Below are 18,531 nucleotides of genomic sequence, written 5' to 3' on the forward strand. Positions count from 1 at the left end.
CACGGCCAACTGAAAATTTAAATCTACGCACGAAAGAGGCAGTGAGCAAAGCATACTGTTTGCATTTATCTGAGAGAAACTCTTCTAACCCGGCATTGCGGACAAGTGTATCAAACTCATCCTTGAAACCTGCTTCGATCATGAACTCATCGGAAGGTCATTCACATGGTTGTACCGGTGCGTCCTTTAGTTGAAAAGGTTCGGGCTCCCGAAAAGAAATACGAGGACCCTTCTTACTTGAGGAACCACCATGAAACTTCCTCCTGAACATAATTTCCTTTTGCTGAAATTTTTGAAGTTCAAGAAAAAAGTGAATGAAGACCCACCACACCTTGTAGCAACTACTCCTACTAGTGCCTAGAGACCATATCACGCGCTAAAACTACTTGGGACCAGCTTAAATCAACATTTCTAGCTCAAGAACAGGGTCACCAAGGTAGCAAGATTACGCGAAGGATAAAGAACTAGAGCAAAAACTAATTGGACCAATGGAGGAGTCACTTACCAAGGAGTAATTTCCCCAAACGGTTCGGAGAATGGTGCTTTGAGAAAAGAGATCAAAAAACACAGCCAAATGAGCAAGAACACGGGTTTGACCTGCAAAACAATTTTTTCTAGAGGTGGAAGAAGAGGCTGAGAGCTGGAATGAGTGGAGGGGGTCCCTGTGGGCCCCACAAACTTGACCTCCGCCACCAAGGGGGTGGCGGTGGCAGGGCTTGTGGCCCACTGGTCTGGCCCCCAGGCCAGCTCTCAGGCCTAGTAATTTTCAAAAATTCCAGAAAAAATCATACTAAATTTTCAGGACCATCGGAGAACTTTTAGTTTCGGGGTATTTTTCTCCGGGACGCTAAAAGAGAAAACAGGAAAAATTAAACTAAATCCATCATTTTTCTTCTAAGAAACAGAAAATGAAAGCTTAAAACAGAGGTATGTGACTCTTTGATTCATCCATTTCATGGTCATCGAAAGAAATCCGTCAATGGGGTTGATCAAGTCCTTATGACAAAACCTTTTCGAATCTCAAGAGAGAACGGAGAATTTTCAAATAGCCACTAAGTCACCTCAATGGGGATATGTATCTCCCCAACAAGAAAATCATACTTCATCTTGACACGAGGAATAGGGCATTCAAATCTCCCAATAAGAATCAATGATGTCTTTTCGATAGCATTGATGCAATGTACTTGATATCGTTTCTTCAGAATGTGCATTGTGTGCTCATTAACGTTGACATGGAAAGTGACATTCCTTTGTTGCAATCTATAACAACCCCTACAGTGTTAAAAAAGGGTCTTTCGAGGATGACAGCCATGGCATCGTCCTCGGGAATATCCAAGATAACAAAGTCTGTTAAGATAGTGGTATTAGCAACCACAATAGGCACATCCACGCAAATGGCGATAGGGAAAGCAGTTGATTTGTCGGCCATTTGCAAAGAAATTTTAGTGGGTGTCAACTTATCCAATTCAAGTCTATGATAAAGAGAGAGCGGCATAACACTAACACCTGCTCCAAGGTCACATAAGGCAGTTCTTACGTAGTTTCCTTTAATGGAGCAAGGTATAGTGGGCACTCCGGGATCACCAAGTTTCTTAGGAGTTCCACCTTTAAAAGTGTAGTTGGCAAGCATGGTGGAGATCTCAAGATCTGATATCTTCCGTTTATTAGTCACGATATCTTTCATGTACTTGGCATACAGAGACATCTTGAGCATATCAGTTAACCGCATCTGCCAAAAGATGGGTCTTATCATCTCAACGAAGCGCTCAAAATCCTCATCATCCTTTTTTTGGATGGCTTAGGAGGAAAGGGCATAGATCTCTGAACCCATGGTTCCCTTTCTTTACCATGCTTCCTAGCAGTGAAGTCATTCTTATCGTATCTCATAGGTTGTGGGTTATCAGGATTAACCGTAGGTTCAATCTCCACATCCTCATCATTGCTAGGTTGAGCACTATTATGAACATCACTGTCCATATTGTCACCAGGTTCATGTTCATCACCCGATTTTGTTTCTGCATCAGGTGCAGAAATATCATTAGGTTCTTTAGGTGTGACAATATTTGGTGAACTAACATGCAGGCTTCTATCATCCTTCTTCTTCTCCTTAGGATGACTAGGTGTATCAACATTGATTCCTTGAGAATCTTGATCAATTCTTTTAGGATGACCTTCAGGATACAAAGGTTCTTTGAGTCATTTTGCCTCCTCTAGTAATGACTTTGACAGGGTTGTCATTTAATTCATTGAGCAGGTCATTCTGAGCTTTAAGTACTTGTTCTACCTGAGTAGTAATCATAGAGGCATGTTTACACAAAAGCTTCATATCATTGAAATTTCTGTCTACACAAGCACTTAAATGGCTAAGCATACGAGTACTTTGTTCCAAATGTCTGCTAACATAATCATGGAAACTCTGTTGTTTGGCAACAAAGTTGTCAAATTCATCAAAGCATAGGCAAGCAGGTTTGTCAAAAGGAATATCAATCTCATCAAACCTATGCAGAGAATTCACTTCTACTACTTGTATCGGGTTATCGAGACCATGGATCTCTTTGATAGGTGGTAGATTTTTGACATCTTCAGATCTAATGCCTTTCTCTTGCATAGATTTCTTGGATTCTTGCATATCTTCGGGACTGAGGAATAGAATACCTCTTTTCTTCGGAGTTGGCTTAGGAGGTGGTTCGGGAATAGTCCAAGAATTATCGTTGATCAGGATGTTATTCTGTAGGGTCTCAGCTTGTTCTACAGTTCGTTCCCTAAAAACACAACCGACACAACTATCTAGGTGGTCTCTAGAGGCATCGATAAGTCCATTATAGAGGATATCAAGTATCTCGTTCTTCTTAAGAGGGTGATCAGGTAAAGCATTCTGTAGCTGGACGAGCCTCCCCCCAAGCTTGTGGGAGACTCTCTTCTTGGAGTTGAGCAAAGCTGTATATTTCCTGCAAGGCAGCTTGCTTCTTATGGGCAGGGAAATATTTCTCACAGAAGTAATAGACCATATCCTGGGGACTACTCATACATCCAGGAGCAAGAGAGGTGAACCAGGATTTAGCGTCATCCTTTAGAGAGAAAGGAAACAGCTTAAGGATATAGTAGTGGCAGATCTTCTCCTCACTAGTGAAAAGGGTGGCTATATCGTGTAGTTTGGCAAGATGGGCTACGACCGTCTCAGACTCATAACCATGGAAAGGATCAGATTTGGCTAGAGAGATTATCTCAGGATCGACAGAGAATTCATAATCCTTATCGGTGATAAATATAGGTGAAGTGGCAAACTTCGGGTCGTATTTCATCCTAGCTTTCAGAGATTTTTCCTTCCACTTGAGAAGTAATTTCTCAGCGTCATAGGCATCCTTACACACAAGAAAATCCTCAGTTATCTCTCCCTCCATAACGTAACCCTCAGGTATATCAGGCAATTCATATCTAGGAGAGCTAGATCTAACAGGAGCAAAAGCAGGTTCTATCTCAATAGTATCGACAGTTTCAGAAGCATCACGAGCATTGGCAGTAACTCTAGAAATATGAGCATCAAGGAACACCCCTAGTGCAACATCAGGCAAAGTAGTATCTCTAGCAGTATCAAGCATAGCATCATTAGGCAAAATAACATCTCTAGCATCATGAGGCAAAGCAGTATCAAGCATACCATCTCTAGCAGTATCAGGCAAAGCAGTATCAGGCATAGTATCAAGCATAGCATCTCTAGCAGTATCAAGCATAGCATCTCTAGTAGTAGCATCATAAGCATCATCAATAACAGGCGATATATCAAGATTTCTAGTAGGAGGTGATGTCGCAAACTTACTCATAACTGAAGGTGAATCAAGTGCAGAGCTAGATGGCAATTCCTTACCTCCCCTCGTAGTTGAGGGCAAGACTTTGGTTTTTGGATCCTTCAGATTCTTCATAGTGATCAGGAGATATAAATCCCAAGTAACTCACAGAATATAGCAATACCTCCTTGGCAACGGTGCCAGAAAAATGTTCACTCCATAACAGCAGACCTTCCCTTGCAACGGCACCCGAAGAATGCTGCTATCACTCTCCGGCAATCGAAACTAGAAGAATGTTGTTGACGGCCCACCAACGCGTGGGATCATAGCAGTTTTCGAGGGTAGAGTATTCGACCCAAATTTGTTGATTCGCCAAACAGGAGGTGAGAGAATACTCTCAAGTATTAGCAGCTGAATATGTCAGATTCAACCACACCTGAAAGATTAGTATCTGCAAGCAAAGTAGTAACATCAAAGTAGCGAGTAACAACAGTGGCAAGGAACAACAGTAGTGACAGCAGTAGCAAGTAGCAACAGTAGCAAGCGACAGTAGTAGCAACAGTAGCAGCAGAGCAAGACAAGTAACAACAACAGAGCAAGACAAGTAACAGCAGCAGTAGGACAAACTCGTAGGCAATGGTTCGGTGATTTGTTTGTATGATATTCATCATGCAACAGTAATAACACGGAGAGATATGTGGCTAGCTCCCATTCGTCAATGTGATGTAGGCATGCACTCCGTGTGTCTTCATACGTGCTTAGGGAAAAGAACTTGCATGACATCTATTGTCCATCCCTCCCGTGGCAGCGGGGTCCAAAAGGAAACTACGGGATATTAAGGTTCTCCTTTTAATAAAGAACCGGACCAACGCATTAGCACTTGGTGAACACATTAACTCCTCAAACTATGGTCATCACCGGGAGTGGTTCCGGTTATTGTCACTCCGGGGTTGTCGGATCATAACACATAGTAGGTAACTACAACTTGCAAGATCGGATCTAAAACACACATATATTGGTGGCAACATAATAATTTCAGATCTAAAATCATGGACTTGGGCCCTAGTGACAAGCATTAAGCATGGAAAAGTAGTAGCAACATCAATCTCAGAACATAGTGGATACTAGGGATCAATCCACATCAAAACTAACTCGATTACATGATAGATCTCATCCTACTCATCACCGCCCAGCAAGCCTACGAATAGATTACTCACGAATGACGAAGAGCTTCATGGAATTGGAGAGGGAAGAAGGTTGATGATGACGATGGCGACGATTTCCCCTCTCCGGAGCCCAAAACGGACTCCAGATCTGCCCTCCAGATGAAGAACAGGTTGTGGTGGCGCCTCCGTATCGCAAGCACGACGTAATCTTCTCTTTTTATTTTTTCTGGGACGAAAGTGAACTTATAGAGCTGAGATTGGGGGCGGCAGAGCTGTGTGGGCCCCACAACCTTGCCCACCGCCACCAAGGGGGTGGCGGAGGCAGGGCTTGTGGCCCACTGGCCCACCCCCTCAGGTGGAACTTGGCGCAGATATTTTTCATATTTTCCAAAATGCTCCCCGTAAATTTTCAGGACGTTTGGAGAACTTTGATTTCTGCACAAAAATAACACCAAGGCAATTCTGCTGAAAACAGCGTCAGTCGAGGTTAGTTCCATTCAAATCATGCAAATCAGAGTCCAAAACAAGGGCAAAAGAGTTTGGAAAAGTAGATACGATGGAGACGTATCAGAGGTGTAGTGCGTGATGCGGTCCTGCTCTCCACTAGTTCGACTAGCAGAGAATCCCCCTCCGAGGCCTGATCGATGGGGAGGTCACGCGATGGGCTACAACATGACACATATGCATATGGTTAATGAACTTCAATAGGGAAGAATGATAGAGTATTTGGTTTCATACCTTTGGGCCAAGGTCTTGACCCTGGGGTTCCTTTAGGGAACCAATTCGATAGCCTCAGACTCCTCAGAGGAGTCTGGACTGTCATCAAACAGGGCCACCTCGGCCCTGGATTGCCTTTTTGGGGCAGGAGTAGGCAGACACCCTTAGCGTCATCGAACACCACCCTCTTTATTGCTCAGGAGGAGTCGCTCTCCTCCCCACCCTCTTCCTGATATCCCTCCAGAGCATAAGGGGCTTGGGTGTCCTCGGTTTTAGTGTCCAAGGGTCCTCTTGGGCGGACTCTTTCTCGGGCCTCCCTCTTCTCTGTTGGGGAACGTCGCACGAAGACCTATCATGGTGATGTCCATCTACGAGAGGGGATGTGTGATCTACGTACCCTTGTAGACCGTACAGCAGAAGCGTTAGTGAACGCGGTTGATGTAGTGGAACGTCCTCACGTCCCTCGATCCGCCCCGCGAACTATCCCGCGATCAGTCCCACGATCTAGTGCCGAACGGACGGCACCTCCGCATTCAGCACACGTACAGCTCGACGATGATCTCGTCCTTCTTGATCCAGCAAGAGAGACGGAGAGGTAGAAGAGTTCTCCGGCAGCGTGACGGCGCCCCGGAGGTTGGTGATGATCTCGTCTCAGCAGGGTTCCGCCCGAGCTCCGCAGAAACGCGGTCTAGAGGTAAAACCGTGGAGATATGTGGTCGGGCTGCCATGGCAAAGTTGTCTCAAATCAGCCCTAAAACCCCACTATATATATGAGAGAGAGGGGGGAGCCTTGCCTTGGGGTCCAAGAACCCCCAAGGGGTCGGCCGAGCCAAGGGGGGGAAAGTCTCCCCCCCTTAAACCGAGTTGGACTTGGTTTGGTGGGTGGGAGTCCTTCCTTTCCTTCCCACCTCCTCCTTTTTTTATCTTTGATTTTATTCCCAATGCGCATAGGCCCCTTTTGGGCTGTCCCACCAGCCCACTAAGGGCTGGTGCGCCACCCTCAAGGCCTATGGGCTTCCCCGGGGTGGGTTGCCCACCCCCCGGGTGAACTCCCGGAACCCATTCGTCGTTCCCGGTACATTCCCGGTAATTTCGAAAACCTTCCGGTAATCAAATGAGGTCATCCTATATATCAATCTTCGTTTCCGGAGCATTCCGGAAACCCTCGTGACGTCCGTGGTCTCATCCGGGACTCCTAACAACATTCGGTAACCAACCATATAACTCAAATACGCATAAAGCAACGTCGAACCTTAAGTGTGCAGACCCTGCGGGTTCGAGAACTATGTAGACATGACCCGAGAGACTCCTCGGTCAATATCCAATAGCGGGACCTGGATGCCCATATTGGATCCTACATATTCTACGAAGATCTTATCGTTTGAACCTCGGTGCCAAGGATTCATATAATCCCGTATGTCATTCCCTTTGTCCTTCGGTATGTTACTTGCCCGAGATTCGATCGTCAGTATCCGCATACCTATTTCAATCTCGTTCACCGGCAAGTCTCTTTACTCGTTCCGTAATACAAGATCCCGCAACTTACACTAAGTCACATTGCTTGCAAGGCTTGTGTATGATGTTGTATTACCGAGTGGGCCCCGAGATACCTCTCCGTCACACGGAGTGACAAATCCCAGTCTCGATCCATACTAACTTAACGAACACCTTCGGAGATACCTGTAGAGCATCTTTATAGTCACCCAGTTATGTTGCGACGTTTGATACACACAAAGTATTCCTCCGGTGTTAGTAAGTTATATGATTTCATGGTCATAGGAATAAATACTTGACACGTAGAAAACAGTAGCAATAAAATGACACGATCGACATGCTACGTCTATTAGTTTGGGTCTAGTCCATCACGTGATTCTCCTAATGACGTGATCCAGTTATCAAGCAACAACACCTTGTTCATAATCAGAAGACACTGACTATCGTTGATCAACCGGCTAGCCAACTAGAGGCTTGCTAGGGACAATGTTTTGTCTATGTATCCACACATGTATATAAGTCTTCATTCAATACAATTATAGCATGGATAATAAACGATTATCTTGATACAGGAATTATAATAATAACTTTATTTATTATTGCCTCTAGGGCATAATTCCAACATTCTCGTCCTTCTTCTTCTTATGTTTCTTCTCTGGCACCTTGTACGACACCTCGACAAGTGTTCCACCAGCAAGGCCTTCCCGGGGCTCTCAGGTAGCAGTGTTGGGTCATTGATCCGCTTGGCTTTCTCTAGCCAGTTCTGCGAATGCGGGGAAGAAAGGGCTAAATTCCTTGTTAAAAGGTAGTACGCAAGCACAAGAGTAAATTTTGATCGTACCTCCCGAGGAGGGCGTGTGGTGTCAAGGCTGATGTCTTCATCCTCGACAGACCAGACTTTTTGGGGCTTGAATAACACCTTCCACAGCTTGTCGTGTGTGGTGCGGTAAAAGTGGGGTACGGTGGCAGGGGCTTTGAGCTTGTAGGACCACATCGCGGCGTCCCGATGTTGGCAAGGTAGAAGGAGGCGGTGAAGCATGATCTGAACCACATTGGCCAGTTCAAACTTCTTCTTTACCAACTGGTAGATGCACCTCTAGAGCGACTCCACCTTTGTGGTTGGCCCCCAATCGAGCCCCTTCCTCATCCACGACACCAGCCTTGTGGGAGGTCCGGATATGAATTTGGGGGATGCTGCCCAGTCCGTGCCGTGTAGTTTGGTGATGTAGAACCACTCTTTTTACCAGATTTTGATGGTATCTATAAATGTATCATCCGACCACTCTACCCAAGGGACCTTGCTGATCATCGCTCCCCCACAGTAGGCCTGCTAGCTACCGACTACCTTCGGAACATTGACAACTTTTAGCGACAAGCCGAAGTTGTGGCTGGATCCGCAGAAAGGCCTCATTGATAATGATGAAGGATGAAATGTGCAAGAAAGAGTTTGGGGTGAGATCGTAAAAATCTAACCCATACAAAAACATCAAACCTCTAAAAAGGGGTGGAGCGGGAAGCCGAGTCCCCGGACGAAATGTGGGATGAACACCACCCTCTCGCCTTACTTCGGCGTGGGGATGACCTCACCCTTCTCTCTAGTGCGATGGACTACGTCGACTGGAAGATAGCCGACGTGCTTCATCTCCTGGATGTCGTCATCGGTGATGCAGGAGGCCTCCCACTTGCCCTTAGAACCAGAACAGGCCATGGCCGAGCTGGGGGGCTGGCTGGCTTGAGGAGGTTGCAGGGGAGATTGGATCTGGGCGCTTAGAGCTCAAGAGATTAGGAAGGCGATGTTAATGCGAGATCTCAGAAGCGTGTGAAAGCTTTGGTGTTTGTTTCCCTTTTATAAACAACCGTAATACCAAGAGTCCCTTTGTTGCGCCATTGACCTTGCTGGTTCCCGATATAATCGTGTTGTTATGTTTGCGTGGGATAACCCAAATCATGAATCATATCCATTAAAAAATTGGACACGATCTCTATATTGATGGGACATGCCAATGAAGGAATTGCCTCAAACCACGAATCGAGTTTTCATAGCTGGTTAGTGGTCGTGACTGGCTGTGCCCTTTCTCTAAAAGCTTTCAGACGAAGGCACAATTCTCACTCAAGCGGTTGGCCTTGGAGGATAAGTAACACATACTGCTTGTAAATCAGGAAATCATCATGGTCGAACTAGTGTTGGCCGAACATAGATGGGGAGAAGAACTTGCTCCACAAGCCAAAGATTTTGGGCATGTGGAGCTGCTGGGATGAAGAACCCGACATTGGAGGCTAGTTCGGGGGCTACTAAGGGAGTCCGGGACTAAGGGGTCCTCGGGCCGCCGGTCTCTCTCTATGGGCCGGACATGTGAGCGACTCTATGACTATTACTGAAGGTCCGCGATATAAGATGACATCATGCTCATGAAGGAAACCTCCAAAGCCTTGATGTGTGCTCCAAGTCAAGATGGTAGAATCAGCATGTTTATTCCCTTATGGTAACCGACCATATGAAACCCTAGGTACACCTTGTGTCTATATAAACCGGAGGGTTTTAGTTTGTAGAGCACATAATTATTATCCTACCCATAGGGTTTAGTTCATCTGATCTCGTGGTAGATCGACTACGTAATTGTCATACACACATCAATATAATCAAGGAGGACATAGGGTTTTGCCTCATAGAGAGGGCCCAAACTTGGGTAAATACTGTCGCTATGTTCCCTGTTTCCCATTGATCCAAGACCCACAACTCAGGACCCCCTACCTGAGATCTGTCAGTTTTGTAACAAAGAGTTGTGCCATTGCCCAGTACCATGCACTGTACCATTGGCTTCGGTGTCTCGACTTTTTCTTGGCGGACTGAGTAGTTTCTGGTCAGTAGTATGGTGTGGTAGTATCACTCCCAAGCGAAAATACCGCCTGTTACTACCATGCCAATGTCGCTCATCTTTCTAGGCATGGAACCCTCAGCAAACTACGAGCGGTAGTAGGGTGCAGTACTACCACTTATCTGCGGTAGTGCCACTCTCACGAGAGGTAGTAGCACTTAGGCGGAATTACCCTCGCTCCTACTTCCTCGCTGCTTTGTAGAGATGTTGTATGCACTGCAACCCAAGCGGTAGTACCGCTTGGGCAAGCGATAGTACCGTGCGGTCGTACTATCGCCTCGTGGCCTCGCACCATTGCCCTATGCGGGTGGCTCAGCCACCCAAGCCGTAGGACCGCTCCCATGAGCGATAGTATCGCTTGTGTGCAGGCTAAGGGGGTAACGGTTGGATTTCCCCCCTCCTATTTAAGGGGCCCTTCTTCCCCGATGGTCCCTATCTCTTCAGCTCGTGTTTGCCCCCGTTGTTGACTTTCTTCGAGCTTGCTAACTCTCAACCCCTCCAATGATTTCTGCTAGTTCTTGTGGGAAAAGAGAGAGGACATCTAGATCTATGTTTTCACCAATCACTTTCGCCTCTATGTGAGGAGAACCCCTTGGATCTAGTTCCCGGAGTTCTTTGTGAGCTCCTTGTTCTTCCTCTCATATTCCTCCATAACTTTTGTTATTGTTTTGGGATTTGAGTGTGAGCGACTTGACAACTTTGTGTGTTCTTGTCATTGCATTAGTTGCATCGGTTTGATTTCTCCACGGTGATATATGGAAGTGAAGTTTGAGAAGCTTATTACTCTTGGGTGTTTGGGCACCCTAGAACTTGTGCCTCTTGGGTGCTTTGGCGCCCTAGATGGTTGGTGGTGCCTAGGAGCTGAATCATTGTGGTGTAAAGCTCCGGGAAAGCATTAGTGTCTCCAATTAGGTTGTGGAGATTGCCCCGAGCAATTTGCACCTAGGAGCCACAATCCATTCTGGTGAAGCTTCCTGGTCGTGTTGGGAGCCTCCAATTAAGTTGTGGAAATTGCCCCAACCTTGCTTGTACGGGTTCGGTGACCACCCTTAAGGGTCCCTTATTGGAATCACGACATCTTGCATTGTGCGAGGGCATGAGGAGATTACGATGGCCCTGGAGGGATTAGAGTTGGTGATGCATGTCGTTGATCAACTGAGTCATCTCCCCCTCGTGTAGCTGATCTCAAAGGGACAGTTCCTTGTGGATCCCTCAAACAACTCATTGCATTCCTCTAAAATGGTTCGTCCAAGCACAATAGTTGTGATTTCTCCAAGGTATCTACACATACGGGGAGCAGCATCGGGCGGCGGACTGACATGTCGGGTCCTGCGGCATGGGGGTATGGGAAGTGGCGCGATGGTTGTAGAGGGAGGAAAAACATCAACCCTAAAAGTTGTGCCATACTCCCCTTGATATAGACCTCTGAGGTGGGCTCAACACTTGAGGGCCAGTAGGAGTCTACACCCATTTCCACTTGGATCCAATCTGAATAGGCCGCAACCCTTTAATTTTGCGACCCTATATGTTCACGTACACATGGAGACTATAAGAGTCGATAGTTCGTAGAGACACCTAGTAGAACGTGGCAACTCCCATGTGCGTGTAAAGTCATTGTTGAGGAACCTCGACAATGTGTCATATGCACCATTCCTTTTTCCTAACGATATATGTTATCGAGTTCAAGGCATGTACTTTTCACCCTTTTGGTAGCTTTACATCTCTTCTCGAAACCATGATACAGATTCCCGAACTGGGTTAATTCTTAACTCAAGTCGTATGGCCATGCTTTCTGAATCTGATCACTCGAGAGGGCCGAGAGAATATATCTCCAATAGGATTGGGGGTGCATCTTGGTCGACTATGTTTATGATTCACCCGAAAAACCTTTCTAACTATCCAGTTAATAAGCAACATTTGGTAGACCACAAGTGAGTCGAACCTCATCCAAAAAACATACTAGGACTTCAAGTCTAGGAAATGACATGTCCTTTGTACTTGAGACTCACAAATGATAATATCTTGCCTCGTCTCAAAGTGGGCCTGTCCGACTCAGTTTAGCATCCCATCTTCGAGTCTATACTATCGGTTTAGCATCTCTATGCCCATGACTTGTGAAATACATTCATCAACCGTATCATGTAGTATTCAAAGGGGTATGTGTCCGCATAGCCATATCAACCAGGAACCATTAGAACAATCATCATACAATATATTGTTTCATAAACAAATCACATACTTATTGATACATATCATTGATGATGTTCAAGAACAATACGAATGACTCATAAATACATAGGGAATATCATCATAACATGATTGCCTCTAGGGCACATCTCCAACACTCAACTCATCTAATAATATAGTGGCATCTTAATACATGTATACACGATTAAATTGCGTTCGTAGGCTAGATGTGGTAGTTATCCTAGCTTTTCAAATTGGCAGTGTGGCAGGGGAACAACCTTTGTGCTCCTGCCGAACTTTTTGTGGCCTAGTTATTTTCCACGGTTCACGCTTGGCACATATCATGGCAAAGTAATTTTGAAGAATGATTACTTTTAAAGTCATCGATTGACAATTTTTGGAAGTGTTAGAGGTAACTTAGGCACTAATAATACATTCACTTTTTTGGCTAACAGAAAAAAACTATAAACGACAATAACATCAAATCCATGTTGATTACTTCACCTTTTTTTGTGTTAACATCTTTCTTATAACTTCCTACAATTTTTCATGTAACTCTATGCGTTTTTTCTCCGGAGGGACATACATCACATGCCAAGTCATGTGCTTTCCTGCTTTGGATAAGTGGGCGACCCCTTGTGACAGTACATCAGAGTCACAAGATACATTAACATACAACAATACTATGTTTTTTATACCAGGCTATATTTTGTAGATATGCATGTTATTAACTAGTGCCATTTGCTGGTAACTTGGTAAGTTTTGTGTTTGCAAACATGGAAACTTAAGTCGACATGGAGGGATGTGGTAAATTGCATATTTTGGTATATGTTGTATATGCAAACTTGGGAATTTAATAATCTACCAGATGACAACTTTGAAAAAAGTGTACTATGTAGTGGATGCGCCAATACTATTTTGTGCTACTTTTGTCATGACATGTTGTAATTCTACGCGCTGGAATATGGTTACTTATGCATTGGGTCTTGGGATGTCTTTTTTCTCTTGCAATGGGAAACTGGGCTCACATTTTTCTGTCGGATAGATTTGTTTTCTAGGATGGTAATTTATCACACCATCTAGATGGTAACATAGATAGTATATATATGTTCATAACACATGACATTTTTTTATACATTACTGATGGCAACATCCTTTTATACTCGGGTGATTTTGATTTATAGATAGGGTGGGGAGGAAAAAACTAGCCGAAGGGTTCTTGCATCTAATCGTTAGGAAGGTACGAAAGTGAGCATGGCAAGTCGGGGGTGACTTAAGGGAGAGTTTAGAACCCACTCATGTGCAATATTTGTCACCTACCTCTTTTTTGGAAAATGAGGTTAAAACCACCGGTCTTTGCATCAATCAATGCATACATTCATCTTTATTTGTTATTCAACATAGGTCTAACAAAAACATACATCAAGCCACCTGAAGCCACCATTCACACCTACAAAACTCAATAAAATGAAGTGCTCTCACTCCCATATCTAAGATCGGTGCCATCATCGATCCATCCACATAACGTATCGGAACCCATAGCCGGTGCAGGAGACCTAAAGCGTACACCACATACACACGTTTTAGACGCCGCCATCATCATCGAACCGCTGATCCATCTTCAGGAGAGAGATCTGCATCATCCTTGCCAGTCTGTCCATCCGTCAATGCCACCACGGCGCCCAACGGCGCCACCGTCCCACACTCGTTCGTCCATACACGGAGATTCTGGAAGATCTGTCGTGTGTAGCACCCGTCGACCAGACATGATACAGCGTAGCACCTGTCGGCCAGGCATGACTTGGCATCTCCACTGAAGGCTCCATGCAAGACGAAGCTGCTCCACCTCCCGCCTCTGTGTTCCAGCTCTGCTCCACAAACGATGCTCCCAAGAGACAAAGCGACACCGCAGTACCGTCATCGTCCGATCTGAAAGACCAGATCCTAGGATATCGTGACTTGGCCTGGTGATCGACTCGTGTACGGAACGAGATGCACGCTCATGTTGGACGCATCATACGAGTGAGGCGTGCCACATGGCCTTGATGCACGCATGATACATCACAACTACCAAGATGGCGATCGTAACGGTCGCGCTGTACATTTGGCAAGTTACTACCGAGCATCTGGAGCCTCTGTACCATTTCGTCATGGGAACCAGAAGTGTTTTCTTTTTGGTAAATGTTTATAATGGGGGGGGGGGGGTCGGTCCGTCCTTACGTTGGTCGCCGCCCATGCCGTCCATGCAATCACGTGTTCCCACCCATGCCACACGCACCTTATCTCCTCCTTTGAGAATTTCTCGCCCTTTTTCTCTCTCCGCAGAATAAACTGCCCGACCTCCCCTATTTCTATCCCTTTCTCCCTTTGTGCGGCTCGTGACCTGTACAGGCAGCCAATCCCCAACCCACTCTCTCTCTGCAACGCCCTTCATTCAGTGCTTCCGGTGCTACGCCATTGCCCCTCCGAGCAAGGTTGCCGCAACAATTTGCAAGCAAATCGTCGCCTTCTTTGTCCCCACAATCGTGCCATATCAGGTTCTCCCCTCTCTCTCCCCTCCCTCCCCCTCTCTCTCCCTCCACTCCCTCCATGATGCGGGTTACACAATCGCCTGTTGTGGGCGCTGATGCGGTGTGCTTCGAGTGGCGATGGGCTGGGCTACAAGCGGTGACTGAGGGTGACTATTAATGTTGCGATCGACGACAGTGATGCTGCAACCGCAAGATAAGTGTTGCGAGCGGCGTGCGACGGTCGATGACTGTTCCAGGGCCAGGATGGTGTTGCTATGGCGACTCGCCTTGTATGCCACAAGGCCGAGCGATTAATGCTACGACAACAGACGGCTGCCATGGGCGAGGACGGTGATGCTGCGAAGGCGGGCGGTGGATGGTGCGACGAGAAGCGGTGGCCGTGAAGGATTGTGATGTTGCAACCATAGGCAGTGGATGCTGCAAGCGGGGCGGCGGATGATGCAAGAGCCCCCGGTGATGCTACGACGGTGGGCGACTGGACCTACGGCGGCAAGCCACCGTGGATGCGAGCCGCACAACTGTCGCTGCGAGCCAGAAGTTGTTAGTTGCTGCGTACGTTTTTTTTCCTGCGTATGCACGTGCGGTTCGCTGAGAGAGAAGAGCATCAACGGCCATGGGCAACCAAGGGTCCGCGGCGCGCCTAGTTTGCGCAAGCCAGGATGCCATACCATCTCTCCCTCCACACGCCTATCGATCACGCCGTGCGCGGACGCGACGATGCATGCCCTTTCCACCGCTCCACGCCAGCCCGCCGCGCGCGCCTCATCAGCGAACCAACGTCAGGCAGTGCCCTTTCCAGCTATGCGCGCAGCATGTCATCGCCGGCCAAAGGCTTCGAAGTACGTACGTCGCTCCAAACTCATTCATGACCACTTTGCTAACCGACGCACATATACGTACGTACTTGTTGCTGGAAACAGAGAGATAGAGATAGATAGAGATGGATAGAGCGTATGACTTCTGTTTGAGCGTGAGAGACCGCATGACCCGTGCACATGACATATTCCTCACGTTTTACGAAGCTCCAATTTGCAACAAAAAATATTGAGCACTGCACTCTGCATCACAATGATGCCGGCCGAAGTCGGAAACCCTTTTGGAAACAAATAAAATGCAGTTTTTCACCGGATCATCAATTACGAGTAGCCTAAGGGAGACCAAATTAAGCGATCGACGATAACTTCAACAGCAAAGAGTACATGAATTGCTAAAGAACAAGCCCACATTAGGTAACCAGTAGCACACACAAACTTTCGCCGGATCGACACGGCAAATTATTACAGTACGCGCAGGACGCGGAAGCTAACGCGCGCCGCCCCCGCGGCTAGCCAGATTGGACGGGCTTGTCCTGCGATTCTTCTTCCGCTGGCTCCGGCTCCTCCGTGCCCACCGCCGGCACCGGCACGCCGTTGGACGAGCTCTCCTCGTCGGCACAGGCTCCTCCGTTGTTGCTAGTACCAGCGCCGTACGCTCCTTCCCCGTACCCGTACCCGTAGTATTGCTGGGCCACGACGGGTTCTCCGCCGAACGCATGGCACTGCTCGCCGACGTGCGGCGCGACGACGGACCGCACGGGGGACATCGTGACGGGGTACCCGCGCACCGGAGCCCGGGGCCCGTAGATGCCCAGCTGCATCTGAACCTGAACAGGAGCCGGGGAAGCGTACATGGACATGGGGCGCTGCACCAGATTCTGAACCTGCACCGGAGCCGGGGGCGCGTACACTGGCCGCTGCACCAGATTCTGAACCTGCACCGGAACCGGGGGCGCGTACACTGGCCTCTGCATGTGATTCTGAGCCTGCACCGGAGACGGGGGCGCGTACATGGGACGCTGCAGTACCTGCAACGGCACGGCGTGGAGAGCGGGCGGCGGCGCGCGGGGAGGCGCCCTCGTGGCGGCGCGGTTGTCGCCTGCACCGGCACCACCTGTCCCCGCCTCGCCCTCGCGCATGCGGTGCAGGAAGACGCTGAGGGGCAGGACGTAGTCGTCGAAGCCGAGGCGGTTCAGGGCCCACACGATGTCTTCCGCGTTGACGGTCTTGCGGTGCTCCATGTGGCACCGCTCGTTGGCCTCGCCGGTGACGAAGCTGATGAACTCCGACACGCACTCCTGGATCGCCTCCTTGGCGTCGTCGGAGATCTTGGCGTGGGCAGGGAGCGCACGGCGCATGATGCGGATCACGTTCGCGATCGGCATCAGCCGGTCCTGCTCCCGCACCACCGGCGTCGCCTGAGTTGGCGCCGGCGCCGCTGCTCCGTTCGGGACGTTGAAGTTCTCCATGGCTAGGGCTAGCCAAGGTGCAATGCAGGTAGTCGCGCTTGGCTTTAGGGCTTTGCTGATTGAGTTGTAAAGTGCTGTGCTTCTGATCGAGTTGTTTCAGTGTGTGTTAAATAGGCTGAGATAGCTTACCTTACGCATTTGGTGCGGCCTTAGCTGTCCTTTGTGCTTCTTATCAAATAGACAAGTGTCCATTTAGCAGAGAGGTCTGGCAAAGACCATCACCTTTTAACTGATAATGTACTCCTCCATGAGACAATTAATCAGAGGAAAACGATAAATCATGTGCAAATGTGATTATAACCGTTGGTGGTGAGGGCCGTAAATGTACCTAGGTTTTTCTTTCTTTCTTTATGTTCTCATGATCGATGTGTGGACAGGTCATTTGGAAACTGAAATGGTACATTAAACACAAGGCAACAAAGCTACAGCCTAGTGGCAACCAAATCAGTCGCGGCCCAGAATTTTGAAAATGGACATCCAGAACAAGAAAAATGTATGAAATTACAAGCAAGAAAGACACTAAATCTGTTATAATATTGCCAAGAGAAAATTTACAAGTAAAATGAGACTCAATCTAAAATGAACCTATAAATTACAAGATTTTTAAATATAATTGTAAGTAAATGAATATTCTGTAGATAGTTTTGTAGTAAGAGCTGTTTTACGGTGATTGGGTTAGGCCCTGTTTGAAACTACAATAGATTATAATAATCTAGATTATGGCCATGTTTGGAACCACAATAGATTATGATAATCCGGATTATGAAGGTAGATTATATATCTGATTTATAAAAATAATCCAGATGAACATGTTTGGAGGCTAGATTATATAAACCGTAATCCAGGTTTTGCATTGCATAATAACCTGTCCGCCCACTGTTTTATTTTTAAAAAGAGGAGGGTGGCGATGGTAGGAATGTAATTATCTCCAACTTTACAAGGGTAATGAGTCATTAGCAATCCATAATCTGATTTTAGCTGGTGTAGAGTAGATTATGAGTTTTTAATAATCTGTCTATCTAGTTTTTATAATCTACACCATAATCTGTCCTGTTTGAAGACATAATAGATTATAAAAACTGGATTATATAATCTGGGTGGTTCCAAACAGGGCCATGAAGATAGATTATATAATCTGGTTTATAAAAATAATCTAGGTGGACATGTTTGGAGGCCAAATTATATAAACTGTAATCCAGGTTTTACATTGCATAATGATATGTCAGTCCTTTGTTTTTTAATAAAAAGGAGGGTGACGGTGGCAGGAATATAATTATCTTCAACTTTACAAGGGTAATGGGTCATTAGCAATCCATAATCTGATTTTAGCTGGGGTAGAGTAGATTGTGAGTTTTAATAATCTATCCATCTAGTTTTTATAATCTATACCATAATCTATCATGTTTGAAGACATAATAAATTATAAAAACTGGATTATATAATCTAAGTGGTTCCAAACAGGGCCTTAGTACTCTCAGTACTAACCAATAC

The 18,531-nt window shown here is 46.7% G+C and overlaps 1 protein-coding gene across 1 annotated transcript; it reads right to left on the bottom strand.

The window, feature by feature from the left end:
* Window positions 1-15,918: 15,918 nt before the first annotated feature.
* On the bottom strand, window positions 15,919-17,968 carry LOC123409818 (nuclear transcription factor Y subunit beta-like). The gene has a single exon (XM_045102691.1). The coding sequence runs from the start codon at window positions 17,038-17,040 to the stop codon at window positions 16,081-16,083; it is 960 nt and encodes a 319-aa protein (XP_044958626.1). The 5' UTR covers window positions 17,041-17,968; the 3' UTR covers window positions 15,919-16,080.
* Between the last annotated feature and the right edge of the window lie 563 nt (window positions 17,969-18,531).

Source organism: Hordeum vulgare, chromosome 7H (assembly GCF_904849725.1).
Source record: "Hordeum vulgare subsp. vulgare chromosome 7H, MorexV3_pseudomolecules_assembly, whole genome shotgun sequence".
Lineage (NCBI taxonomy): Eukaryota > Viridiplantae > Streptophyta > Magnoliopsida > Poales > Poaceae > Hordeum > Hordeum vulgare.

What these genes read in the sequence shown, in the direction of transcription:
- LOC123409818 (XM_045102691.1), bottom strand. Translation starts at nt 17,040, where the DNA reads ATGGAGAACTTCAACGTCCCGAACGGAGCAGCGGCGCCGGCGCCAACT.